We start from the raw sequence: 27,513 nt of genomic DNA on the forward strand, positions 1-27,513 counted from the left end.
AGGGAGCACAGGGGCCCAGGACACGGCTTCAGGATGGATGAGGAGGTAGAAGGCAGCAGAATCGACTGGCCAATCCAGGGACAATGCACAGGCAGCCAGGATTTTCCAGCTGGGATCAGATCAGGGATTATAATCTTAAATGGACAGGCTAGGTTATCAGGGAAGAAAAAAAAAATCAAACATGGATTCCAGAACCCTACTGAAAAGTATTTATATTTCAATGAATGCATGGAAAAATTAATACACTCTCATCCAAAATAATGCTTTAGTGATTTACAACAAACCTTTTGCTATCCGTATAAGCTATCCGTATTGTTTATGCTGTTGTCTGGACTACTTCAACCCTACTATGCCGTGACCCGGCACCACAAAGCTCGGAGAGCAGTTCTGCTCAGAGAACACAATTTTAGCAAGACTCAGTTCTGCTAGTGCTGGGCCTATTGGGTTCTGAGGCAAAGGGAAAAATGTGCACCCCTGCATACACTTAGCAAAATATCCTCCCATGTTTTGAACTAAATAGAAAAAGTTATTAAAAAAAATACAACTCTATGTAAAGCCCCATGTTGTCCATTGTTTGCCTTTAAAAATGCCAACCTCCATGAGATTAGGTTGAGAGGAAGAAGAAAGAGAAAAGGCCAGGCAGTCTGTGCAGGAATTCACAAAAGGAGGATTCTAAGGAGTTGAGAGAAAAAACATCCCAGGGTGGACTCAAGGTCTTAATAATTATTATAATAAAGTCTGAGGGAAAAAACCAGGTCGACTGAATCCTGGGCAAATTGGCTCTGAATTGGTGGTGAGGCCCCGAAAGAAAAGGTTCTAGATGGGAATCGGCATAAAGATACTTACTGTAGAGCATGGGTTTGCCAAGAAAACTTGAAATTGGGAAAGTGGCCCTAGAGTCGAAGAGATTGACAGCTGTCCTGTAACTTGTCCTGATCAAGCACGGTGGGTATCGATGTATCGACAAAGAGGGCTGAAAGATACTTCGCAGGGTTATTGCTATAAACTGCATCCTCTGTCAAACTGGATCTCTGACCTGGCCTCTGCTTCGAAAGAGGAAGCAGAAAATGTTTGCCATAAGGAGAGAAAATGAGACTTCCCCGGGGAAAAATGAATTGAGAAATTCATTCCCTTCTGTGTGAAGGCTGAAAAAACAAATGCAAGGCGGGGAGGGACAAAATAGGAGTTCAGGATCTGCAGATTAATTATATTTCAATAAAAAAAACTCCACAAAGCAAACAAAACAAGCCTAAAACCCAGCAAAACCTCAGATGAGTCTCATGGAATTAAAAGGGGTTCATCTCTTTCCTATATGATGAAACAATGGATCCCATTGCTCCGGAAGTGAGACTTCTAATGTAGTTTTGTCTCGGAAAAGTTTTCTCAAGGTCTTTTTTTTTTCTTTTTCTTTTTTCTGTTTTCACCAGGAATGAAGGGCACTGACAAGTCAATCATGCCAAGCAGCAGCTTCCATTTTCCACCACGAATATTAAGGTGTTTGGAATCTAGGTACTGCAGCCCCAGTTTCCTGGTTTTCCTGGCTTATGCTTCACTCCCCCTGGGCTCTGAAGAACCTCCTTGGGAAGGGCGTTAGGGAAAGGATTCAGCTGGGGTGGAGCAGAGCCCAGCCCTCAGCCAGCGCCTCCCACGGCAGGGAGCCTCCCGCCCTGTCATCCCCCAGGAAGATGGGGAGGACTTCTGTCTGGATTTTGGTCTGACACTAAAGTCTTGCTGAGGATTCTCACTCTCATTTGCTTGGACAGTCGTTCAAAATATTCTGCTTCTCAGAGCAATGCAGGGATCACAAAAGCAGTTTGTAAGAAAGTTGGCAGATTGCAGTTACACAGCCTAGTAGCAGTGCACTTTTGTCCAACTGCAAAGGGTGACTCTGCCTCCTTGAATCAGTTTAGCTTTCCTCCATTCCCTGTGGAGTAGGTGCTCCTTCCCACCCTTGGTCCCTAATCAGTTTTTACTCTTTAAGTGCATTCTCCTAGGGCGCAGGTCCAGGCAGCCCCAGCTCCTTGTCAGGGAGCCCGCACCCCCAGCACTGATGATACATGTCCCTTCTTGCTGGCCGGCACCTCTCACCACTGTCCTGGTCCCTAGGTCTCTATCCCCATGCAGCTTCTCTCTGGCTGCCCTCCAGATCCCACAATTAAACAAACAGTTCCCACAACTATAGGGCTCCTTAAGGTACTTCAGTTGCCCCCTTTCCGTCTCCCAGCCTTCCTCCTCCTCTCCACTGCCCGGATCTCCCAGCTATAATAATTCCTGCTCTGCTTCTTGAATATTGTAAACCATCCTGTCCAACTACCTCTCCTTGCATTTGACACACAAAAGATCCTTAAAACAAAAAGTGGTGCATCTCTTTTGTGTAGCACCCTTGAGTCACCCCAGCTTTCAAGGTTGAAGAAATGGACTGAAAAATCATTCAAGAATGTCACAAATATACAATCGAAGGGCCAGACTAAAATTATTGCAAACTCCCATGTTTCATTGATTCAAATCCATGGGGAGTTTGTCATCCTGCAGAGTGAAGGTCTGGATTGAGAACCCAAAGAGGTACATTTTCTTCAACTCTAAACATGCACTTAAATACAAACCAATGCATTCATTTATCTCTCTGCAAATGCTTTCATTTGTTTCATCTATAAGCGAAGTTTGGTAAGTTTTGTAAATGCTGAGTTTGAATGATACTTAGTGAGCATTTTATTAAAATTCTGTGGATGAGCACCTGTTTCAACATTCCAAATAGCATAAACCTAATATATATGCTCTGGCAAGGATTTTACTGAACCTGACAATACGGAGAACTTGCCAAGGAGCATGAGAGAGTTGTTATTTTTCTATCTCATTCATTGCCAAGCCAAAAAAAAAAAAAAAATAGAAGTAGAAGGAAATCCTCTTATCTTTCGGTTTACTTAGTGATCAAAAGATGTTCAATTCTCTCTGAGATTACTGCAGGGGTCTATTTTAAGATGAGGTTTCCATTTTCCTGACATTTACATTAAAAAAAATTGTCATTTGTTAATTGAAGTGTAGTCGATTTATGATGTTAGTTTCAGGTGTACAGCAAAGTGATTCAGTTATACATATACATATACATTTTTTTCTTTTCAGATTCTTCTCCATTATGTCTCATTACAAGAAATTGGGTATAGTTCCCTGTGCTATACAGTAGATCATGGTGGTTTATCTATTTTGTGTATAGTAATGTGTATTTGTTAATCCCAAACTCCTACTCTATCCCTCCCCCATCCGACATTCCCCCCCTGGTAACCCCCTGACATTTACATTTCTAAGGTCAGATGGATGCTGGTACCTGTCACTTTGAGCAGAGGTACAGGACAATGCTGGTTTGCTCTGTTGCCTGTGTGGACTCCCTTCTATAAATTGACTACTGCATGCAATTTGTAATCTATGATACCTTTGGAAATGCAATTTTATTTCTTAAAACAAAAACGAAGGAAATGTTCATGCAGTTTCTATCCATAACTCCCAACTTCCTTATAAATGCTCTGGCAAGTTCTACCTTAGGATTGCTAAAATGTCACTTTTCCTCAATGCAAGAGCTCCTTCTTTGATGAAAATGATGATCAGATTGTAAACCTGAGATTCTCCATAACAGGACCCAGGGAACATTTCTTCCCCAGAGTCTCAAAAGTGACCTCTCTGCGCCTGACTATGCTCTGGTCTCAAGCCATTTACACAACCAGTGCCTTACACTCTGTAAAAAGGGGCAAAAGAGGATCAGAAGATCATTTGCCTTCCTGCCCTAATCCTGATGTTACCTCGTGTGGGTCAAGATAAGGGGACATGAGACAGAAGTCCTTGCAGCTATGAATACGCCATGTCCCAGTCACTCGAGAAGGGGTACATGGTGGAATCGGGTGGCTACAGAATTGGTCAGATGCCACTCTGACCACCTGGCCCCTGTCACCCCGGAGCCTCACTCTTCAGGGTTTTCTTCTGAACAACGTTACCTGTACTGTTTATTTCCTGCCCCCTCTTCTACCCTGGGCTCCTTCCGACTCCACAAACACCAACCCAAACTCCAATCACTAATGACAACACACCGTTCACATTATGACTACAGGTACACCGTCAGGAAGCCCTGCTTTCTCGCTGCACCAGATGAATTGTCAAATTACGGCCTGATTCTGCCTGTTCTAGTCCTGGCTTTGCATTTTTTCCTGCTGACCTAATGTACAGAGCACCCTCTGTTTTTTACCTACTATGCTAAGCTCATTCAAGACCTACTATGATGGTTAATCTTATGTGTCAGGTGTGCTAGGCCACAGTCCCTGGGGATGTGGTCGAACATCATTCTAGCTGGTACTTTGGAGGTATTTTTTAGATGAGATTGGCATTTAAATCAGCAGATTTTGTGTAAAACAGATTACCTTCTGCAATGTGAGAAGGCCTCGTCCAATCAGTTGAAGCCTTTAATTTAAAAAAAGGAAAACGACAAACTGACCTCCTCAGAGGAAATGGGATTTCTGTCAGCGGGCTTCTCCCCCGAGTCTCTGATCTGCCAGCCTACTCTGCAGACTTTGAACTTGCCAGCTGCCACAACTGCACGAGTCAAGTCCTTAAAATCAATCTCTCTCTCTCTCTCTCTCCACACACACACACACACACACACGCACCCCTCCAGTTGGTTCTATTTCTCTGCAGACCCTGACTAACACACGTACTGAACGTTTAACTTATCTCTGTGTAAAATTCCAACCACTTAAGTGAGGCCTTCCCAACGCCTATTTGAAAACCCCTATTCTCTGACTTGTGCTGATTTGTCAAAGAAAGAGAGAAGGAGGGGAAGAGGTGGGGAGGGAGAGAGAATATGTGTTCCATTAGGTTTTAAACTCGAGGGTGAGAAGAAATTTGGTGTCTCATGTATAACACAGATGACCGGAGAGGCGTTCTCCAGTCGCCATTAGCCAAAGTAGTTGGCTTTATTTTATTTTATTTTATTTTAATTTATTTTATAATAACGTCTCTTGTATCCCTTTTTTCCTCCCCTCTTCCTGTGCTTCTGGCCCCTTCATACCCCGAAAGCTTTGCACTAGACGTGGGACAAGATCCCTCACCGCCCTTTTGGACCGGAATCTCTAACCTGGGATCTGTTGGAGAATCGAGTTCCCACAGGTGCTATCAGCTCTGTAGATGTAAAGTGATCTTGGAGATAGTTTCCTAAAGCAGGACATGAGGAGAAGTCCTGAGTCCCTGTGAATCAGTATGTTTACCTGTTTATGTGGCACAGTTTTCTGTATTTATCAGCCTCTCCTTTTCTCTTCTCTGTCAAATACTCAACAGACCAATCAAAAGCATTGGATGAATGGATATTTACCAATCTTCCTCTTTATGTAAATATGAACCAACAAAAACGGATGGAGGTGATGGCAGTGAGCATGTCAAAGGTCTGAGAACCAGCAAAGTCTGGCATCTCCCAGGATGTCCTCACTGGTCGCATGACAGTAAAGTGGTAACAGGAAGGACATCTGAAAGCATCGCGAGACCAGCTCCCTCACCTAGTGTGGACATGCAGACACGTATAACCCTCTACCCATTAATGAGCCTCTAACAGACATTGGTCATTAATTAACCAGGGCAAGCTTTCTTGCCGAAACCGTTCGTGGCTTCAGAATGCTTCATAACAGTTTTACCTCTTAAATACCACCCAAATCCACTCGCTTTCATCCCTCTCCCCTTCTCTCACCCCAATGCAGACCATCCACGTTTCCAGCCTGGATTGCTGTGAAGGCTCTTCTGATTGCTCGCACTTGCCCACCTCCAGCCAATTTCCCACAGTACAGCCGGAGATCTATTTAAACCCAAATCTGATGTGTACTTCCCATGCTTACGCCCTTCCAATGTTCTTAACAGAGCTCATAGAGCCTGAAGTTTCTGGGGTTTCACGGTTTTCTCTCTAACAGTTTCCAACCCCTTTGTGCTCCAGCCACACTGGCTTCCTCCACTTTCCTTCAGTATACCACCTACTTCCAGCTTCGGCTACTTCCTTCTCCCCAAAACATCCTTCTCCACTCCCTCCCCAGTTGCTATTTTTGCCTTTGCCATTCAGATGTCACTTTAAATACTACTTCTTTAGGAGGGCCAATCGGCTATGCAGAACTGATCATAAAGAATAGGTATATTTTATTGTTTGTGGATTTGTATCAACACAGCCTTTGTATCAGCAACATTTCATGATAAACTTCTGTATGCATATGGATCCCAGTTTTTTTGTTTTTTTTGTTTTTGTTTTTGAGCTTGGTTGTTGAACACTGACCAGCACACTGCCGGTGAGCTGCAGGGGTCAGGGGGCTGTATTCGCTTCCTTCCCTTCCCTGTCTCAGTTCCCTGTTCCTTTACTGGGTTCCCTGGGATCACCTCTGAAACAAACTCCTTTTAATCAAATCCTCATCACAGGGTCTGTTTTGGGGGACACTAACCATAACAGTCATGGAGTGGATATACTTTGTCTACCCCACCATTTTATCCCCTGTACCTAATAAGCAGAGCATAAATATTTCTTGAATGAGCAAATAAATGAGCACAGCATCCCAGCATCCCAGCATCCCAGTCCTAGTTAAGTGAACTTGTTGAAATCCGTTCTACTCTGTGGTTTGCCGGCACATGAAGAGTTTGCTTGGATTGGTGGCCTGTGGTGCCCCTGGAATTCACCTACATGGCGGCCAATCTCCCATCTAAAGATGTGCAGAGAAGCTATAGGGAGCCCGTGGGGACACCCAAGTCTCCTAGTGCCATATGAGGTAAAACCAGAGAATGAACATATATGATATGATGGAGGAAAAAGAGAGCTCCCCCAAGGAGGGGGGAAAGGAGAAATGGGGGCCCTAAGGTGAGATGAAGTTGCTGAGATGTGGCTTCAGCTGACTGCGTATGCAAGAGTGTCCACGTGAAGGACTGTGAGTGTGGAAGGAAGGGAAAGATGGAATTTCTCAAGACAATTGCTCCTATCTGTTTTTGCTCTTGCAGAAGTGGCGGGATTTATCTTGAAAACATGCGGTCTCTGTTCATGAAAATGTGGAAAAGCGATTAAACAGGCCACTACTCTGCATAAAAAATTGGATCACAGCTTGAGGAGGGAGTTGGGGAGAGCCTGGAAAAAGGGTGGTCATCAAGGAGAGAGAGGTTTGAGAGAATGAGGGCATAACAGCACTGCAGCAGGGAGAGGGGTAATAGCAGAATTTGGGGGCAGAAAATCAGAATGCACGTTTTCTTGAGAATTGCCCGAACTGGGGGCAGGGCATTGAATTTTCTGAATATAAAATTTGGAAGACAGTACTGTCTCACCTGACAGCTGGGTTAAATCTAGAATAATCGAATTTGAGAGCTGGAAGGATATCGATTTACTTTTCTGTTCTCTCTCTCTTTCAGGGCTTTGTGAAGATGCCCTAGGGATGGAGTGTAATCACACATCTTTGCTGCATGGCTGTCCCTTCCTTCTTTGAGATAATATTTTCTTCATGGACCTCTCTGAAGTATTTTTATAAGCAGCATATTTCTGCAAGGAAAACTTACTGTTTGGTCCTTGATTTAGATGTACAAGGAAGAAAAGGCAAAAATAGTGACCCCAGTGGTTTAGAGTTCAACTGAATTTTGCTTACAACTCTTTCCAAGTCTTAACTATTATCCTTTCATCCTGAAGTGAAGCAGTTTAAATAACATCTTGGTCAGGCCCTTCTGGCTGAGAGGATATCAAATTTTTTGGCTAGGAGAGTGGCTTATTGCCTGTTTGTGTCACTTCATGCCCACAGCTTAATCTGTGTGGTGGTTAATGTGGCCCATGTGGCGGGGCTGATTACAGTTAATCAGCGCTCTCGTCTGGACAAAAATCTTTGCCAATGAGGAATATCACCTTTCAAGGGAGGCTGTCTCTGGAGATGCATGAGGACCGACACAGGGACAGGTGCATCCTCCAGGGGTTTACAGTCTGACACTGGAAACACAGACGGGCCCAATAAAACTGACAAAAGGAACAGATACTCATGAAACTCCAGCATGTGCCAGACACTGTGCTCAGTGCAGTTCAAGAAAAAGGAATAAGAACACACTTGAGCTGACAACATGGGGCAGAGAAGAGCTGTCTCAGCTGATCCCTGCCCAAATTTCAGATTTATGGGCAAAATAAATGACTGCTATTTCAAGGCACTAACTTCAGGGGTGGTTTGTAATGTCGAAATAGGTAACTGTATCATGCAGTTACTGTGTGCTCACTGGTAATCATGCAAACCAAACACAATCTGTGTAGGGTCAAGCCGTATGTGTTTTTGTGGAAAAGCTTGTATTCAGTAAAACTGCATCGTAATTTCACACAAGGTTTGTGAGGAAAACAGGAATGAGGTAGACCACTTAAAACCTGGAAAATTCTGTAAAGAGAGCCTTAACTAAGACAGTAACAGTTCTGTGAAAAATATCAGCCACAAGAAATCTCCACTGGCATTTGCACTTAGAATCACAGTGCCTCCTGACCAGCCTTGTATCCTGGGGTTCATGCTTCCTTAAAGACGTTTCTACTTAGAGTTGCACCAGAGAGCTCTACAAAGTGGGAAGCAGAGGGTCTTGAGACACTAAACCAGCTACTTTTTGTACCAAAAAAAAGACTCTTCTGTAGAATGTTTCTTTTTTTTAAGGTCGTCATATATTGATAAAGATGTCTCTTTAACTGTGAGAAAGTTTAACCCCATTGCCTCAAAAGTAAACATTCTTGGAACTCTAAAAGCAAACCAGGAGGATTTCAATGTTTACTGACATCCTTATTTATCGATGACACACATGCTGATTGGCACTAAACCCATACACCTAGCAGAACAGACGGTATCAGTGGTCAGCCTGTATGCGGCGAATAGGAACCCAAACACTGATTGTAAGGGCGCAGTCCTCTGTCGCCATGGCCCCTTGTCGTGGACGTGGGCCTTGTGACCTACCGTGTCCTGATGGACTCTCAGGTCTGAAGCCTAGTAGAGCTGGCCGTCCTGTGTGGGCAGCAGTTGGTGCTGCTGTGGTCTCAGTGTCTTCCACCAGATCCACCAGGAAAGGGCTGTCAGTGCTCTCAGTGAGACTGGGGAGGAGAGTGGAGGGGAGGACACCGAGGCGACCTCCTCCTCAGAAGAGGGTGGTTTTATTGGAAACGCTGGTGGGAGCAAACCTCCCGGGTCGAGGATGACTTTCTCACTGGTCTTTGAGGTAGGGTCATAGATGGAATCCTCCAAGAGAATATTGTCATCTAACACAGATAAACTCTGTGGGGAGGAACTCACCAGGTAGACCGTGTCCTGCTCTGTCCATGGTCTCAAGCCTGGGTTGACCAAGAGGAAGTTCTGGGCTCAAAGTAGCATCCTGAAGAATGAATTTAGAAAGACAGATGTTAAGAAGGGCTCTGTATATGAGAAGGGCTATACTCTGTACTTTTTTTCTTTTCATTTAAATTTAAGCAAATCATTTTGTAGTTGACCTGAATCTATTGTGGATTCCGATGTAGGTTCTGGTTTTAGAAACATGTCTTGGAAAGAAAAGCGTGCGATGGATACAGTAGTAAAATTGGCTTCTTGGCTAATTGAGCCTGCCTCTGTAGGGTTAACTAGTAACCGAAGTACTTTGAAACAGCGTCAATCACGTTAGAATTCATGAGTTCTTTCATTTAAAAAGAGAACAGAGCTTAATCAGCACTTCCATTTATGAACACCCCAGTGACAACATTCAGCATAAATTAAATGAACACAGCTTTAGATGAAATACAAAAATTATTACTGAATTCATTATCTTTACTTCCTAAGACATTCATTTATACTTATGAAAACCCCATAAGTAAATAGATGGGTAAGACCTTAAGACTTAAGAACAAACTAAGTAACTAACATATGTTTACTCTTCTATTTATTTTGGAAAGTCAAAGTTAAATAATATATTCTGCTATAAGTGTTCATTTCAGTTCATGAACATGTATTTGTTTCAACAAAAACAGCAAATTCTAACTAATTGAAACAAAGCTCTAACTCTGTTGGAGGAAACTTTGAATTTAAGGATATTTGAAATGCAAGTTGCATTATATTTTATTAACACAGATACTGGAAGTGAGTAACCGAGTAATAAACAGAAAAGAATTCTGTTTAGCATTGATTGCAAAGGAAATTTTGTTCTGTGCAGTCTTCAAGCTGATTTTTTCTGGTGGAAGGTTTTGAGACTTTGTTCCTATTTGAAGAACAAAAGGACAACAAACTCACCTTTGTGATATCAGCAAGGAGTGTGGGCAGCACTGACGAGGTATCAGGATGGAAGTCTGGCAATGACCCAACAGTTTCTGAGAGTGAAAAATCACAAGGTTTAAGTGTTTCTTTCATTTTTTTTTTTTTGTGGCTCGGACAGTAAAATAGGGCTGTAAAATGTGGCAGTAATCACTTCTTAAGGAGTGGTGGCACAAATCATCAAGAAACCAGCATCAAACGAGCTAATGGTCATTGATCTGAGTGATACACTGAAGCACAGATGCAAGGGGTGTGTCTTGCACGTCTAGGGATGAGAATGGTTAGTAAGGTGGATTTTTAGGGTGTTTAGTTTTATTCTACACATTTACCCCAAGCAGGCAGGCTGACTGGCTACACCAGTGGGGATGAAAATATAACTAAGGCGACAAAGAAGGAAACGGCTAGAATAAATCCCTGAGCCAAGGACCATTTGTGAGTCTTTGTGAGACCTACTTCTACCCTGAAGCCCGATTCTCAGCTGTCTCAAAAGGCTCAACCAGGAAGACCAACCCAGACTGCCACATGGTCCCTGAGATGAGTCTGAAGTTCACCTTGCCTAGCCTAGCAATTCAAAAGTGAACCAAGATGATTTTAATGTTTACTGACATCCTTACTGACATGCCCTACATCTTGTCCCAAGGGACCTTGGTAACATTTTCCAGAGTTGAGTTTGACTATTCAAACTAGAAAAACAGGTCTGACAGAGAATGCTAGTTTCATGCAGTGTCACACTGCAAGGGCATTTCCAGGGCTTGTGGATTATGCCAAGAGTACTGGGTGTACTGAAAAGTTCCAGGATCCTGAGTTTGCCTGACTATCTGTTGGCGTCTTTAGCTCCACTCTCTTCTCTCCCCACTACTCCCTGCCCCGGGAGGTTGCCTTATATGGACTCTGTCAGGGGTTCCTTAGTCTCTGTCTTCCGGAAGTCTTAGATCATGAAGCACCCCTTCAGGCTGCGAGATAGCGATGAGGTCTTGTGGCTTCTAGCCCCAGGGAACTGTCCTTTCCTCTGGGCATTAGGGAAACCTTTATAAACAATATCTTTATCAAACTCTTCTCAAATTATCCCAATTCGAATGTGCCACCTGTTTCCTTCTGAGACCCGACCAATTTACTAGATGAGGGAATCTGGGTTGACCAAAGGGCACAGAGCTGTTCCTGGGTTCATCTCTCCCCCTGGGCTTTACTGGATGACTGTGCATGAGCTGGACTGAACTGAAGCTCTTGGCTCCCCTAGAGCTACTGTTGGTGCAAAGTGGTCACAAAAGGCAAAGTGGTCACAAAAGATGAGACCCACGAGGGAGTGAGGAGAGACAGAGATGATGCCATACATGATGTATGTATCACAGAAATGACTGACTCTACAAGACCCAAGTTAAAATGACAGTGCCCATGAAACATTCACGCCTCCTAGTCTCTCTGTCACTGTGGAATCACCAACTGACCATCCATGAACTGAATTGCCCCCACGTCCAAGGACTGGTCTTCCTCGAGCGCTCTGATGATCAGCTTTCTGAGTTCCAAAGCTGTGGGATAGATTTCCGTCTGCTTGTCCTCCTCCACCGTCCCATGGGGGTCTCCTTCACTTTCAATTTTGTTGGAATCAAAAGATAGGCGATCACTTGCAGGGCCTTTTATTTCTGCTTTGTCTTGCTTAAAGACGGCTGTGAGCTGCATCTCGGTGGAGCTGGACCTGTAGACAGCAGAGGACACGGGGCACCCAAAGCTGTTGTTACATGCCTTGTCAAGAGTCACTGTGTTGCTACAAAGCTTGTGGACAGTTTCAACCTCTTTCCTGATGGGCTCCTAAAGAATATCACACTTGAAACTAATTTCAATGTTTATCAGAAATTTGAAAGGTAGAAAAGACCTGACATATATTTTAGTTCTGAAATGGAAGGTTGGGATGGGAGTTAAGTCTAGCTTTGTAGAGGGGCTACTAACTGCATCAAGTGACCATAGGTTTTTACTTTAGTGGAAAAGTGTTAATTGTCAAGAGTTGCTGGTATTGACCAGTGTTTTTGGTGGTCTTATAAGTGCCAATCAGCAAGAAGGATGAATTGTCTTTTTTGTCCCTACAAATAACCCCCTTTAGGAAAGTCTGTGAAATAGCAACACGGGATAAAGCAGTGGGATAATACATGTGTGTTGTAACCGAGTCAAAGCTTCAGTTCTCAAGGTTTTTCTTTTCTACTTTTTTACAAGAAATATTTCTCCTACATTTTTGTTTATTTCTGGGGGGGAAGGTAATTTACTTATTTATTTATTTATAACAATTTTTTTGGGGGGGTGAGGTAATCAGGTTTTTATTTACTTACTTATTTTTAATGGAGGTACTGGGGTTGGAACCCAGGACCTCTTGCGCTCTAAGCGTGCGCTCTACCACTTGAGCTATACCCTCCCCCCAGCAAGAAGAATTTCTTGATTAAAAAATGAAACTCTATATTAAACAAATCTTTTCTTTCAAGTTGCTTTAAAAATAACATCTTAGAAGGAAGATGTGAGAAAAGAGAAAGGGAAGTAGCTCATGATTAACTGCGTTTATTATTATACTTATTGATTCAGTGCCTTTTTGCAGATAAAAGTGAAATAGGGTTCTCTCTAGCTCTGTCCTCCAGGATCAGGTTTTCCTTTCTAGTTTATGCCATAAATCCACACAGAGGGATACGAAAACGTTTTAAAAGCCGTAGGAACCGATAATGCGTGATCTTGGCAGTCCTTCAGGTCACACAATCAATCCGAGTTTACAATTCGTTATTTCACCAAACACAGGAGCCAAAGCCGGATTCTTACTACTGAGCTCCCCAAGGTACAAGGGGCCTTCTCCCCATTCAAACTGACCTTGGAACCAAGGGGCAAGTTAGTTTCTCTTCTTTATTCCAGACTTAGGCTGGTTGCACACACGAGTATGCGTTCAGACAGACAACTTCCCGTCACAAATGACATTTAAGGAATTGTTAAAACATGCTTGCATCACAGCTCTGTGTTTTTATGTTTTTCCTTTGAAAAGCTTTTGAGTTTTATAGAACACACTTCCGCTGATCAAGTCATTGTTCACCTGCTCATCTCATGTAGTGATTTTGATTTGAGAGTTCTTTTCTGCTACTGAGCAATTGATCAATTCCTCCCATTTAAATAAGACTTCCATAAAGAGTCACTGGCTTATCCCAGGCTTTACATGTAAAAATAATTTGTAAAAGATGAGCATGTAAATGTGTGGGGGAAATGCACTATATTTCAAAACATTAAAAAAAGTTCAAATTACCCATCTTTTTCTTTCTTTGGTCTTCATTTCATCACACAAAGGAAACATGCAAAGAAGAAAGAATTTTTGTGAAATTTATGAAAACATTCAATGAATCATTTCATATACAAAAAATATTTCTTTACATTGTCTTCCATGTTTTGCCCAGAGCTTTGAAGGAAACATATGAACTGCCATCAGAATTTGGAAGGAAATTTTGAAAACCAAGTGAATCTCAGAAAGTAAACAGTATTACATGATGTTTCTTATTGGGATTTGAACCTTAGTTCAAAGATTACATGTACTTTTGATCTTCTTCATAAAATCTTTGATTTCCTTATATTCCTTCTACAGAAGGTGCAAATATATCCCATACATCTTAGGTGTTTGGTGATGGAGTCAGTAAGTTTTTTTTTTTTTTTTTTTTAGTATTTTATAAATGGATTTCCCATCCCCTGAATGGCATTAAATGATTAGATTATTCCTGAAGGTAACTGATCTTAGACGGGACCCTGGAATTGGTGTTTGTTGACTGATTCTTTTGCGAAGTGCTTTAACCAGTGAGCCTTGAGGGAACGGTACAATTCACTGTGGAACTGGTTGCAGGAAAAACAAACACCTGTTTACCAAGTGAGTGGTCTGTTAACAGGCAATTTGCATGCATCCTCATTTAGTCCTTTCAACAACACAATCCCCATTTTCTAGATCGGGGAAGACGCAGAGAGAGGGAAAGTTGTCAGTTGGAATGTGCCAGAGCCAAGACTCAAACCTTAGCCTGCATGACCTCAGGCCTGGGCTCATCTTGCCATCCCAGCACCTGCTCGTGTCTGAAAAAAGGCCATTTGGTTACCAGACTGACAAAGACATTTTGGACTTCTCAGGGCATATATAGGAATTTAGTTTAGAAGCTATATTCAGTTTTCTCACTTCACATTTCAAATGACAGTTGCTGACAAAGACATTCTACACATGTGATGGGATATGAGTTTCTCTTTCTGCCTGAACCATGAATTCATCCAACTTTCGTCTTTGGACGTACCATGACGGGGTGACCTCTGCTACTGCTTTCTTTACATGCAGGCAAAGGAGAATCTGTGACTCTCTAACTAGGGCTGCTCTGTGAAGAGAGACTTCCTTCTGTGCCAACTAGATGTTCATTCAGGGTTTGCCTCTTGCTTGTTTTCAGCAATAGTTTGCAATCCATGAAGCTCTGGAGAAAGGGTGGGCTTCCTGGCCCAAGACCCTAGAACTATTAATTTAAAAAATTGTTTTATTGAAGCAGAATTGTCATTAAGCACACTGCACCTGTTGCAGGTGTACAATCTGATATATTTGACACTGTACACCCACTAAACCATTGCTGCCATCAAATTCATCACACCCGCAAGTGTACTCATGCCTCTTCGTAATCCTCCCCTTCTGCCTCCCTTTCCCCAAGCACCTACTGACCTGTTTGGTATCACTGTAGATTAGTTTGCATTATCTGGTGTTAAATGCAAATACAGTGATAACATACTCCTTTTTTTTCTGGCATCTTTCACTCAACATAATTATTTTGAGAGGAATCCTTGTTGTTTTATACTCCAATAGTTCATTCTTTTGTTGAGTAGTAGTCTATGGTAAAGAATATACCACAGTTCGTCTGTTACTCTGGCGATAGACATTTGGGCTGTTTCCAGTTCTTGGCTAATCGAAATTAAGCTGCTGTGGAGATCTGTGTACAGCTTTTTGAAGGAGGGTACCCTCCGACCGGATTAAATGATTGTTAATAGTTCCTCATATTTGCTTTAAGAGATAAAGCAACATTTCAAGTGGACCTTTCGCGGTTCATCTCTATAATTGTGTTAATAACTGACGTCCTAACTACTTCGCAGTTGTGTTGAGAGAATCAAATGCCACTGACAGAAAAGTACTTGCTAAACTATAGATCAGGTTTTATGCAAATAAGCTGACAGAAAGATGATACTCCTGGGGTTTTAGGTCTTCTGTGGGGAATCTGGTCCCAGGAGAGAACAATTTCCTTCATAAAAAGTTTACTCGACAATATTTTGCACTGCTATTTATAATTAAAAGTTTGCCTCACTCATAAATATATTGTTTATTGTATTCAGGGGTCAAAAATGTTTTCTGGGCGACTAAGTCCGTAACGGACATCATTGGGAAAATGTGATCAAATTACCTCGCAAAATTTCATCGCCTAACATTTTGGTCTTCTTCTGAAACAGATTTTTTTCCTTATTGTTAGTTTTTCACTTATTTGAAGGGAGGGGGTAATGAGCATTTGAGCATTCACCAAGAGAGCCGTTCCTATCATTTCCTTCAGCTTTGAAATAAAAACTTGTTCTTTAGCTGCAGTGCTTTATCCAGAAGACCTTGCCGGCTATGCAGAACATTCTCCTATCACCTTTTATTTCTCTCTAATCCGTCTGGTTTCGCATGGACTACCGGGGAGCAGCCTCTTGAAATAAAAACGAATCGGCTTTGGTAAACGTTAAAGGTTTCAGGTTTTGTAACTTTCACTGTTCAACATTTCCTTCCTTTGAAGTTAACACAACTCAGAGGGAACGGATAGCTTTGAGAGAAATAAATAGGTGGGCCCCCGTCCCCACGACCCCCCTACTCTGCTCCCCCCGCCCCCCGTTCCTCGCCCCTCCTCCTGCTCCTCCCTCGCTGCTCCTCCCCGTCCCCTCTCCAAGCTGTTCCCAGCGACTGTGTGGAGCTCTTGCGCTGTGGACCTTCCCGCTTTAAGACACTATTCTCCCATTTTACAAATCCCTCTCGGTACATGGAAGCTCATTCTTCTCACAGCAGGGCTGATAGATACCCGGTGACACATTCAAAACAAAACAAAACAAAAGTATGACCTCACCTGTAGATGTTCTGAATAAAGAGAATTTAAAAGAAAGATGCAGAAATTCTTGCCCCAAATCCTAAACCCACATTAGAGAGTTGAGATGCTAATGGAAAAAGGCCTGTCTGTGGGAGCGCCGTGGGAACATGATGGAACCCTGAGTTAGCGGGGTAATATTTGATTTCATGTCTTCTATTTAAAATTTCAGTTTTATAATTTTTGCAGGGTAATACAGGACGATGGTCCAGACACCAAAATGATATAAAAGTATGGTGAGGTATCAAAGTGATATAAAAGGTACTTCCATCACTAGCCCTGTCCACCTAACTCCCTTACCCCCATAGGTAAGGTACACCTTTTTGTTAGTTTCACCTGTCTCCCTAGGGTCACCCTCATTTGCTTAAATGACGATGATATTTAGCATTCGGTAGGAAACCAGGCAATCAGACACCAATGAAACTAACTGCCGCTTTTTTGGATCTGTGTCTGCTGAGGGGTTTTCCTAGGAGGTTCGTTAGTGACATTGCCAAGGACAGCGGATGAGCTCTCTGCAGAGAGCGGTGTTTCTGACTTGGGAGGGAGGAAGCAGTAGGACTCCTGTGTTACTCCTTGAAGATCACCCACAGTCATGTTCTAATTAGACAACCCCTTTATCTGAAATGTAGGCAGATTTCAGGATTTGGCAGAGCTAAACAACTGGGGAAAAAGGGACTGATAATCCTCATGACATTGCTTTTAAAAGAGGACAGGGAGAAAGTAATTTAAAAATTGAGAAGAGCCCGATTCTCCTCCTTACCTAAATCCTGACACGTGGATTTCTTTGAATCCGGGAAGTTTCTTAAATACCTTTTCCATCTGCAGAAAGAAAGAAATGTATGAAATACTTTTTGGTTCTCCTGGGTCAGATCTTACTTAACTGAAAGACCCTGAATACTTCTGATGAGTTAGGGGGAAAAATTTGAACGTGCAAAACTGAAGCAAACTCTTTGTTCTCAGTGATTTCTGAAACCCAGAGGAAAGTGTTCTGTTACTCATTTAAAAGCTGTAATTGGGTAGCTCTGACTTGCTTTAATGGTTATTTTACATAACATATGAAACAATTTTAAGGTGGTACTTGGAAGAAACTTTTTTTGGCTACAGTATTTTTATTTCTACACACAGAGTAATGATAATGTTTTCTGAATTGAATTAGATGATTTGAAAAACATCTGAAATGTCAAAGGGACTGTTTAAGTCAAACTGGAGGCTGTACCTAAATAAAATGGTACAAGCACACAACAGAGTAGTGAATATATCAAAAAAGAAGCAGACCGACAGATCCAGAGGACAAACTAGTTCCCCAGATCTGTGGTTACAGGTGGGAAGAGGGAAGGGGGGAGGGGCGAGGTAGGGGTGGGAGTTATGAGATATAAACTATGATGTATAAAATAAGCTACAAGGATCTATTGCACAGCACAGGGAATATAGCCAACATTTTATAAAAACAACTATAAATGGAGTATAACCTTTAAAAACTGTGAGTCACTATATCATATACCTGTAATATATAATATTGCACATCAGCTATACTTCAATTGAAAAGAAAAGAATGAAAAAACAAACAAAAAAGAAAAAAGAAAAAAAGAATGGGTAAAAAAAGGTAGAAGTCAACTCTAATATCATATTTGCTCTTAGATTTATGTGGACTTCACAATACATTTTCCTAATTTGACATTGCTAATGCTGGGTAATATCAGTATGCTTTACAGTTGCAGGACTCAGTTACTCCCCAACCCACGACGGTCTGGCTTCAGTCTCTGGGTTCCCCCAGGAGGGACCCAATGGCATTTTCCACTCCTCCACAGTGTCCCTGCTTTTCTTGGGTTCTTCTTCCATCTCTCAGGCCGCTTCCTCAGTCTGCTTTACTCCATCCTATTTCTGTCCTCACCCTGTCGTTTAACTAGAAGGTTTCTGCGGGTTGGCATCCTCGGCCCCCTCATCGCACTCACGCTCCCATTTAGTCGGCGAGCCCCACTGTGCGCCCTGTGCTAGGCTCTGGGCTCACATCGCCTTGGAAGCAGAGGCGGGCGCTGCCCATTCAGCTCACTCGTGGGAAGGCTGGGCGGCAAGAAAGACCACGAGGAAGTGATGTAGTTCGCAGTGAAGCGTGGGAGGGAGAGCAGGTTGAAAGCGAGGCTGAAGAGGGGAGCGGGGACTCGCCCTGTTCTCCCTTCCCCGTGGCCGCTCCCCTCTGCGTCTCCTTGGGGATCTCGTTTTCTCCCATGGCGTCAATGATCGCCTGAGACACAGCTTGGAGTTCTTCACGCGAATACCCCAACTTTGCCACTAACTAAATGTGCCCAAACCGGAGTCAGTCTCTTCCTTCCAAATCTGCCTTTCCTCCCACGCTCTATCTCAGTCAGGGTCACGAACGCCATCGTCTTCCATCCAGAGAGCCCAGTGTCCCTACATACCTTCCCTCTCTGCTTCTCACATGCAGTCCCCAACTCCTGTTGGTCCAAGTCCCATAAGCCTTTTGTTTCCAGCATGTTCTTCTTACCCCCGTGGCAGGCACACCCTTGCTCCCTCCCCTTCAACACTGCTGAAGTGGTTATCTGGATGTGTGCGTAGGGAAGGGAGGAGAAATGGTTTTTTTGGGTGTGTTGGAGTTGGGGAGAAGGAGGATGCTCCTTGACTATACATTTTGTTTTTTTTAAATTGAAGTACTGTCAGTTACAGTGTATCAGTTTCTGGTGTACAGCATAATGTCCCAGCCACGCATGTATGTACATATATTCATTTTCATGTTCTTTTTCATTAAAGGTTATTAAAGATATTGAATACAGTTCCCTGTGCTGTCCAGAAGAAATTTTTTAAAATCTATTTTTACATATAGTGGCTAACATTTCCAAATCTCAAACTCCCTAATTTTTTCCTTCCCATCCCCTTTCCCCTGGTAATCATAAGATTGCTTACTATGTCCTTCAGTATAGTTTTTCCCCAAGTTTATCATTCTGTATCTGTTGCTCTTCACTAAAAATCCTTTGATGGGCTGCACTGCCTATTGAGTAAGGCTCAATTCTTTAGAATGGCATTTAAGACCCTCCATCACCCACTCCATCCACTCCCCACGTGCTTCGCCATCTGCCTTCCTACCATCATAGCCCCTTGGCCAGTATTGAGTCCTCAAGTCACACTAAACTAACCCCTGTGCCTTCCCAAAGACAGCATGCACTCCCTCCAGACTTCCATGACTTTTTTCCCTTTAGCCCCCAGTGCAACGTCTCCTACCTTCTACTCATTGACTGCCCCCCACCCCTGCCATCTTTCAAAGGCAGCTCAAATATTTTCTCTATTGAAAAGCATTTGTAGCTCCCCAAAGGCAGGCTCAGTTACTTCTTCTCCCTACTGTCCTAGAACTCACAGCCCTTAAAACGGTGTATGAGGTGCCCGCTGTCTCCCCCACTGAGATGCTGCTTCTTGGGCTCAGGCCCCCTCCCCGTACCTAGCGGATGGCCGTCCACGTAGCAGGGAATCAGCAAATATTGTTTTCTCCAGCTGAGGGCATCTTTTCATTCTCTAAACTCATCAATATGCCACTGCATTGTCACTGTATCTAAAATTACTGCCGACTCCACGTTATCTATGCCAAGGACTAGAGCAGTGATGCACAGATAATCCCCAAACCACTTACCGTGGGCTCCGGAGTGCATCATGGATTTTTTTCCCCCAGCAGACTGATTTACCATCTAAATTATATTCTACTGCACTGATATTAAAAATGGTTTTGTTTCCTGAGTGTATAATAACTGCAGTGATGAAGGCAGCTCAGCTTTGGGGTGATAAGGAGAGAGCTGTGTATGTTGAGTTTAAGTATTGGTTTTGCTACTTTCTAGCTGCAGAACCTTGGGTTGATTGCTTAATCTCTTTGCATCTCAGACTTTTTAGCCAAAATGGGATATATCGTAAGGGTGCTTTAAGGGGTAACTGGTAAGTGCCCGACACACAGTGAGCAGAGAGTGGGTCACACTGGATTATTTACTGACTTAGTCTCTGCTGATTACTAGCTCCTGGATGGCTCCTTACCTCCTCAGTGGGCACACAGCAAGGAGGCCAGCCTTGTTCCTGGCAAGGGCAGAGGAAGCGTTTAGTCAGTTGTTTCTTTGACAGACTTAATGAGGGGAAGGGCAGGATGAAGGTCCCCATAGAGGTCAAAGGCAGGAAGCCTGGGAGTAAGTTTCTGTGCCTCCACTCCCACCTCACCGTGGGCTTAACAGGGGCGAGCTCAGAAGTGAGGCTCTGCAGGACTGGTCTTTATTAGGGGGGCAGGTGGGAGAGGCTGAGGATGTGCTTCCGGTCTCCTGTGACAAATGGCTTTGGGGCCACATGGCTTTTGTCACGCCCTTCCAGTGACAGCACTTGGTGCTGAATAAACATTCAGTGTGAGCTGCAGTTTCTGGAGCACAAGGTTTGGTCCCTGACTTGTCCCTCTTTCTTGTCCAGGACACCAGCGATGCTGTTACATATGACAGCCATCCATCAGGCACAGAACTGCTTCCATAGACGCCACTCAGGCAGCAGGGAGCCTCCCAGGAGAGCAGCCCGGCAGCCCGGCAGCGGGAAGAATTTACTGCCTGTGTCCTTGGCCTCTTTGTGAACCTGTCTGTGATTGATCAAGAATCAGCTTTGCTTGGGAGGGTGCAGAAGGCATCCAGGGAGGCGACGACAAAGGCCTTCAGTTAATTCTGCTAAATTATCTTCTGGGGACCTTCCAATCATGAAGCACTAGCCGCTAAATTGCTAATTAAGTGCCCAGTTAACCTTATTAATAATACGAACTGCACAGGGGCCTTCCTGATTCAGCTGGAATGGATGTTAACAGGGCTATAAAAAAAGGCAGCCGGTTGAGTTCTCACGAATGTTTGCACAAGAGAAAGCATTCAGACAACAAGTAAGCGTTCCTTTTGACATTTGTATTAAATTGGTCATTAAGTTTACTGTGGAAGTTAAATTACTGCAAAGCACCATCCATTAATTCTTGATTAGGCCTGAATGCCTGCACTAAATGTACATGTTGGGCTATCGTGGGGCCGCTTGGTTATCTCACGGCAGATGCTGGGTTGTGGGACTGCTTGGGCACCTGGAAGGGGACCAGATGTCCCTTAAGCAGAAGGGCTCCACCCTGGAGAAGCCAGCGACTGTGTAAATAGAACCAGCAGGACTGACGGGATGGTCTCTGGAACAAGACCCAGCAAGACATACGCTTCTTTGGCTGATAAATTTTTCAGAGGCTAGAAGAGGCATGTTCCTTTGCTGATGATACAAAAGTCCTTCCCCCATAAATATTTCTTGGGGGAAAATGCAGAGTCTAGCACAGTGGGGTGGAGAGCAGGGGTTCTGGTGCCAGGCTGCTTGGGTTTGAATCTTGGTTCCACCAATTAGCAGGTGTGACGTTGCTGAGCATGTTACCTGATCCCCCAGTACCTCAGTAGCCTCACTTGTCAAAAAGAGAAATAATTTTGCTTAACTTACAGGATTGCATGAAAAATGAAATGAATTAATGTATATAAGACATTAAGAACAGCACTATTATTTCGACATACAGCATTTCAAACTTGGAAAAAGATTTTGAGGTCACCTTTAGTTTCTAAATAAGGAATTTAAGGCCAGAGAAGTGACCCCTAAATTCCAACGGCTAATTCTTGGACAGACACCAGACTAAAACTCAGATTTAAAAAAAATATATAATTTATTTGCTTAATTCTACATCAGGTTGTTTTAGCTGCTTAGAAAATTAACAACAGGTCAGTGAAGACGGTCTATGGCCAATTATCCAATTTTCAAGATTCTCTGACTAGCCTAAGGATTTGCTGAAAAGAACATTTCAAAGAACAAATAGAAAAGTTAACAGACTATTCTTTAATTCATTCTATCTACTAATTCTTGTCTAAGTGTTTCTCTGGTTCACAAACACCCCTTGCCAGTGCTCTCTCTTTGAAGTCTGTAGAAAGGATTCTTTACATTTTATTGACTGAATGCTGATGCAGGGAGAGGTTGGAGGTTAAGAATGTTTCCGCTCTCCATCCCCTCTCCAGACGAGAGGAGAGAAGCACAGAATTCTCCAAATAGGAGAAGCAGGGGCCTGTTGTTTCCCGATCATGCTGAGTGAGATGCTCAGGCACCCAGGCTGCTTATAAATGTAGTACATGGTGATGGAATCTCACATATGCTTCTGTTTTCAATTGCATTTCTACAAATGATGACTGAATACTTAACTACCTCTCAGGCTCTGTGTTAGGAAGTGCCAGATAAAACTTGACACTTGCCATCCGCCTCTACAAGGATCGGATCACGTTGGCACTTGCCATCTAACTCTGCTTGGATTAAATCTTGAGCCACTGTAGCTGCTGACCTTCAACACACCCTGAAAGGAGTTCAGGATGGAGGTCAGGAGTGAGGCGCTCTGTGCTCGAGGAAAACTGGCTGAACAGGCCTTCAGATAGATAGATATTTTCAGGAGAAGATTTTATAACCTCAATTCTTGGGTCTTCTCATTTCTAGAAAAGCACTAAAATCATTCACAATGACATCTGCTCCTTGTGACTAGCAGGAAGCCTCTACCTGAGTGTGTGCTTGACTGCACGTGCCCCCCTTCACTGAGATCATATATGACACTGAGTTTTCCCCTGTGTCTTCGCAGCAGATCCTCAGAGCTTTCTGAGATGTGTTTCCTGGGCTATAGTCCTCATCTTGCCCCAAATAAAACTTAACCCACAACTCTCACGTTGTGTGATTTTATTTCAGGTTGACAGAAGTGGCAGAGATGAAAGAAGCAATTCCTGCTTTCAAGGGGGAGCGCATCGCCTGGGGGTAGTGAGGTGGCCGGGGTAGACATGTAAACAAACAGTCTCAAGGCCAGATAAGTGTTGTGACAACAGTAGGCACCAGGTGTTAGCCCAGAGGAGAGGCACTGAACCCAGAAAGGGTCAAGAGAACATTTTATACGGAGTTTGTAAAATGAAACTCGGAGAAGGGCATTCCAGACAGAGGAAGCAGCACACTAAAGGTGAGAAGAGCTTTGCAAGCCATTTGTATTTCTGGGAAGTAGAATGTAAAGAGGGGGATGGTAAGGAACTGGTGTTCAGTGGAGGTAGGAAAAGAAGGCAGAGGTTTTATCATGGCAGATAGATACCAAGTTCAGCATAGCAGTTTGGATTTATCCTGCAGGGAATGGTTTTTAAAAAATATAATCAGGAACAAGCACGATGGTCAGAGGTGGAAGAGACACCTTGGGATAGCGTGTTAGCAGTGATGGATGATGTGGACCACATAACTCCTTCTACTTATCACCCATGAAAAATGTCATGGCTTTAAAAATAACAAGTGTTGGTGAGGATGTGGAGAAAAGGGAACCCTTGTGCACTGTTAGTGGGAATGTAAATTGGTGCAGCCACTATGGAAACAGTGCGGAGTTTCTTCAAAAAATTAAAAAAAATAGAATTACCATATGACCCAGCAATTCCCCTTCATTCCAATTTTGGTATTTATCTGAAGAAAATGAACACACTAATTTGAAAAGATACATACACCCCCATGTTCGCCACAGCATGATTTACAATACCCAAGACATGTGAAGACAACTTGAGTGTACACCAATGGATGAATGGATAAAGATGTGGTATACATACAATGGAACATTAGTTAGTCATGAAAAGAATGAAATTTTGTTATTTCTGACAACCTGGGAGGACCTTGAAGGCATTATGCTAAGTGAAATACGTCAAACAGAGAAAGACAAATACCAAATGACCTTGAGTATATGTGGTATCTTAAAAACAAAACAAGCAAAAACCAAGCTAATAGACATGCAAAATAGATTGGTGACTGTCGGAGGTACAGAGGATGGGGTAGGAGAAATGGGTGAAGGGGGTCAGAAGGTAAAAAAACCGAAAAACCAAAAACCAAAAAACAAACAAACAAAAAACCAAAATAAAAAGAATGCTTGGTCACAACAAGATTAGCCAAGAAGATTTACATGCTATTGGCTCCCAGATCCTACGTCACATCTTGGGCTGTGGTTGTGCGGGGTGGGTTCACTCACCTGAAGGTGGGACTTGGCTGCAAACTCCTGGTAATATGGGGACTGGGAGTCAGCGAGCTCTGCCTTGAACCTCTGGTTTGTCAGAGAGATGCTCAGCTCCACCTTCTGCTCCAGGGGGTCCCGAGCAACATCAGTGATTTCTACATCTCTTTCCTGTGTTAAAAAATAAAAAGGAGAGATTCTATTAATATAAACCACAAGCACATGATCACATTATATAATGTATACTGATATTATCTCAAGAAATGAATAATGAAGGCTTAAGTGCTTTTAGAATAGAAGTCCTATTAACTAGTATCAGCCTCTGAATTTCACTGAGAGATGAAATATTAACGCTCCAATGAGTTAATTATGTAGACTCATTTTATGACTGGGTACTCTTTGTGAAAGCATTTACACACACATGTATAGAGATGCTTTTTCACTTGTTACTGATATCCCATGGCTCATTTAAAATAATAGCTCCTCTATCATCTAGGGTAGAAATCTTTGCCTTCTCTGAACCTTTCTTTTTTTTTTTTAAATTGAAGTATGGTCAGTTACAGCGTGTCAATTTCTGGCGTACAGTATAATGTCCCAGTGATGCATACATGTACATATATTCGTTTTCATATTCTGAACCTTTGTACTAGTGAGTAACATCTGAATTGCTCATTTAGTACCTATGATACACCCATCTTGAGGATTTTTTTAATATGGTGATCTTGTCACCCCACATATAATCTCCTTGAATTCAGCAGAATTCTCACACTTCATTGAGTCTCTGAAAGTGAAAAATACAAGGCCATTTATGCACAAAACTCTCAGTGAATATACATGAGGTGGGGGTCACACCCTTGGCAACTTGTCCTGGTCTACAGTTTTGTCTATACGTCTGCCGTCTTCAATCCCAGTGCTTAGACAATCTTATTGTACTTATTTGCACTATAAATTCCTTGAAGTCAGGGACTGAGTCTTGTTCATCTTAGTAGCCCAATGTCTGCTGAATGAAAGAGTAAGTATAGATGCAGGTGGTAGAAAGGATGCTAAGAGGATGATGTGATGAATGTGAAATAAAATATTCAGGGGATATTAACTGCAGAAGGAGGGACCTATATCAGACTTTGAGGGAGACATGATACAGTTAACACGAGATAAGAGAGAGGACAGACTGGCGTGGTCTTAGAAATTTTATATGGAAAATGTCTAATTGCAATATATTTTTTTTTCCAGCAGCACTTTTTACTGTTGATGAAAGAGTATTTTTGAGGAAAACAAAATATTTAAATTCTTTGTTCATAGCAATAGTTCCTTCAAGTCTGCAGCCATCTGGCCTAAAGCCTGGAGAGATTGGCTAGGGCTCTCATTTCTGAATTTCCATGGAGAGTTGGTGAGGCTGAACTTCCTGCCCTCACCTTCCAGCTTTGACTTATGCCTTGGAGAGAGAGTCACAGGAAGAGGACAGGGCCAGAGAAGCCTCACAGACCATGGGGGATGGATGGCAAACCTGATGCAGTGACAGCATAAGAATAATATCCATCTCGAATGATGACCTCCAGATCCATCCATGTTGATGCAAATGGCATTATTTTATTATTTTTTATGGCTGAGTAGTATTCCACTGTATAAATATACCACACGTCTTTATCCAGTCATCTGTTGATGGACATTTAGGTTGGTTATTGTATATAGGACTGCTATGAACATTGGGGAGATCATCATTCTAAGTGAAGTAAACCAGAAAGAAAAAGAAAAATACCATACATCATTCATACGTGGAATCTAAAAAAAAAAAAAAGAAAAAGAAAAAGAAAAAGAAAAAGAATAAAGAGGACACTAATGAACTCACCTATAAAAGAAACAGATTCACAGACACAGTAAGCAATTTCATGGTTACCAGGGAAAGGGAGTAGGAAGGGATAAATGTGGGAGTTTGAGATTTGCAAATGTTAATCACTACATATAAAAATAGATAAAAAACAAATTTCCTCTGTATAATACAGGGAATTATATTTAATATCTTACAATAACCTTTAATGAAAAAGAATAAGAAAACAAATATTTGCATATATACGCATGATGGGACATTATACTGTACACCAGAAATTGACACATTGTAACTGACTATACTTAAATAAATGAATGAATGAATAAAATAAAAAAAAAGAATAAAATCCAGGCTCTGATTTGTGGCCCCTTCTTTACATTACTGCCTCTTGCTTCCCGACTTCTAGGGGAGAAAAGAGGGCAGTGTTCCCCTGCTTCTGCACCGAATGTCTGGGTTCAAAGTTTGTTGGAGGGATTAAAAATGTTTCTCTTTTGATTAAAGGGTACAAACTACTATGTATAAAATAAATAAGCAACAAGGACATATTGTACAGCACAGGGAAACATGGCCATTATTTTGTAATAGCTTTAAATGGAGTGTAACTTGATATAATAATATAAAATAGATGAACAACAAGGTCTTAATGAATAGCATAGGGAACTGTATTCAGTATCTTGTAATAACCTATAATGGAAAAGAATCTGAAAAAGAATACATGTATGTATAACTGAATCACTTTTCTGTACATCTTAAACATTGTAAATCAATTATATGTCAATTAAAAAACCCCACAAAAAACAAACAAAAGAAATGAAGTATAATCTATAAAAATATTGAATCACTATGTTGCACACCTGAAACTAATATAATATTGTAAATCAACTATACTTCTATAAAAAGTCCCTATTTTGTGATAACCAACATTCAATTCCCTAACAATTCTCTCATCCTGCATGACTTTTCACTCAAACGGAGTGGTGGCCAGGGTTGTTTTTTACCAGAAGACACTGTTTTTAATTTTTCCTCAGCCTGATATACACAATTTTAGGCATTTGGATATTTATATGGACATGACTGGGAAGAAAGACTCTACCCTTGCTGTCAGTGTGGGATTACACTTCAGTGGAGAAAGAACTTCATTGACTGGACGATTGATAGAGGCATTCATTCATTCACCCTAATGCTTGGTGAGCACCTGCTGTATACAAGGTTCTCTTAGGTACCGAGGGGAACAGGGCTCCTGTCCTCCCAGAGTTAATAATT

General features: G+C 42.4%; 1 protein-coding gene across 1 annotated transcript in view; it reads right to left on the reverse strand.

Annotated features, from left to right (window-relative positions):
- IMPG1 (interphotoreceptor matrix proteoglycan 1) overlaps positions 1-27,513 on the reverse strand; it is a 99,018-nt gene that overhangs the window by 37,111 nt on the left and 34,394 nt on the right. Inside the window, exons 6-11 of the mRNA XM_072966279.1 lie at positions 24,444-24,589; positions 17,160-17,218; positions 13,534-13,554; positions 11,714-11,961; positions 10,248-10,324; positions 9,281-9,363 (exon numbers count right to left, since the gene is read on the reverse strand). Coding sequence (XP_072822380.1) covers positions 9,281-9,363; positions 10,248-10,324; positions 11,714-11,961; positions 13,534-13,554; positions 17,160-17,218; positions 24,444-24,589 — 634 coding nt within the window. The remainder of the gene's footprint in view (positions 1-9,280; positions 9,364-10,247; positions 10,325-11,713; positions 11,962-13,533; positions 13,555-17,159; positions 17,219-24,443; positions 24,590-27,513) is intronic.

This window comes from Vicugna pacos, chromosome 8 (assembly GCF_048564905.1).
Source record: "Vicugna pacos chromosome 8, VicPac4, whole genome shotgun sequence".
Taxonomy (NCBI): Eukaryota; Metazoa; Chordata; class Mammalia; order Artiodactyla; family Camelidae; genus Vicugna; species Vicugna pacos.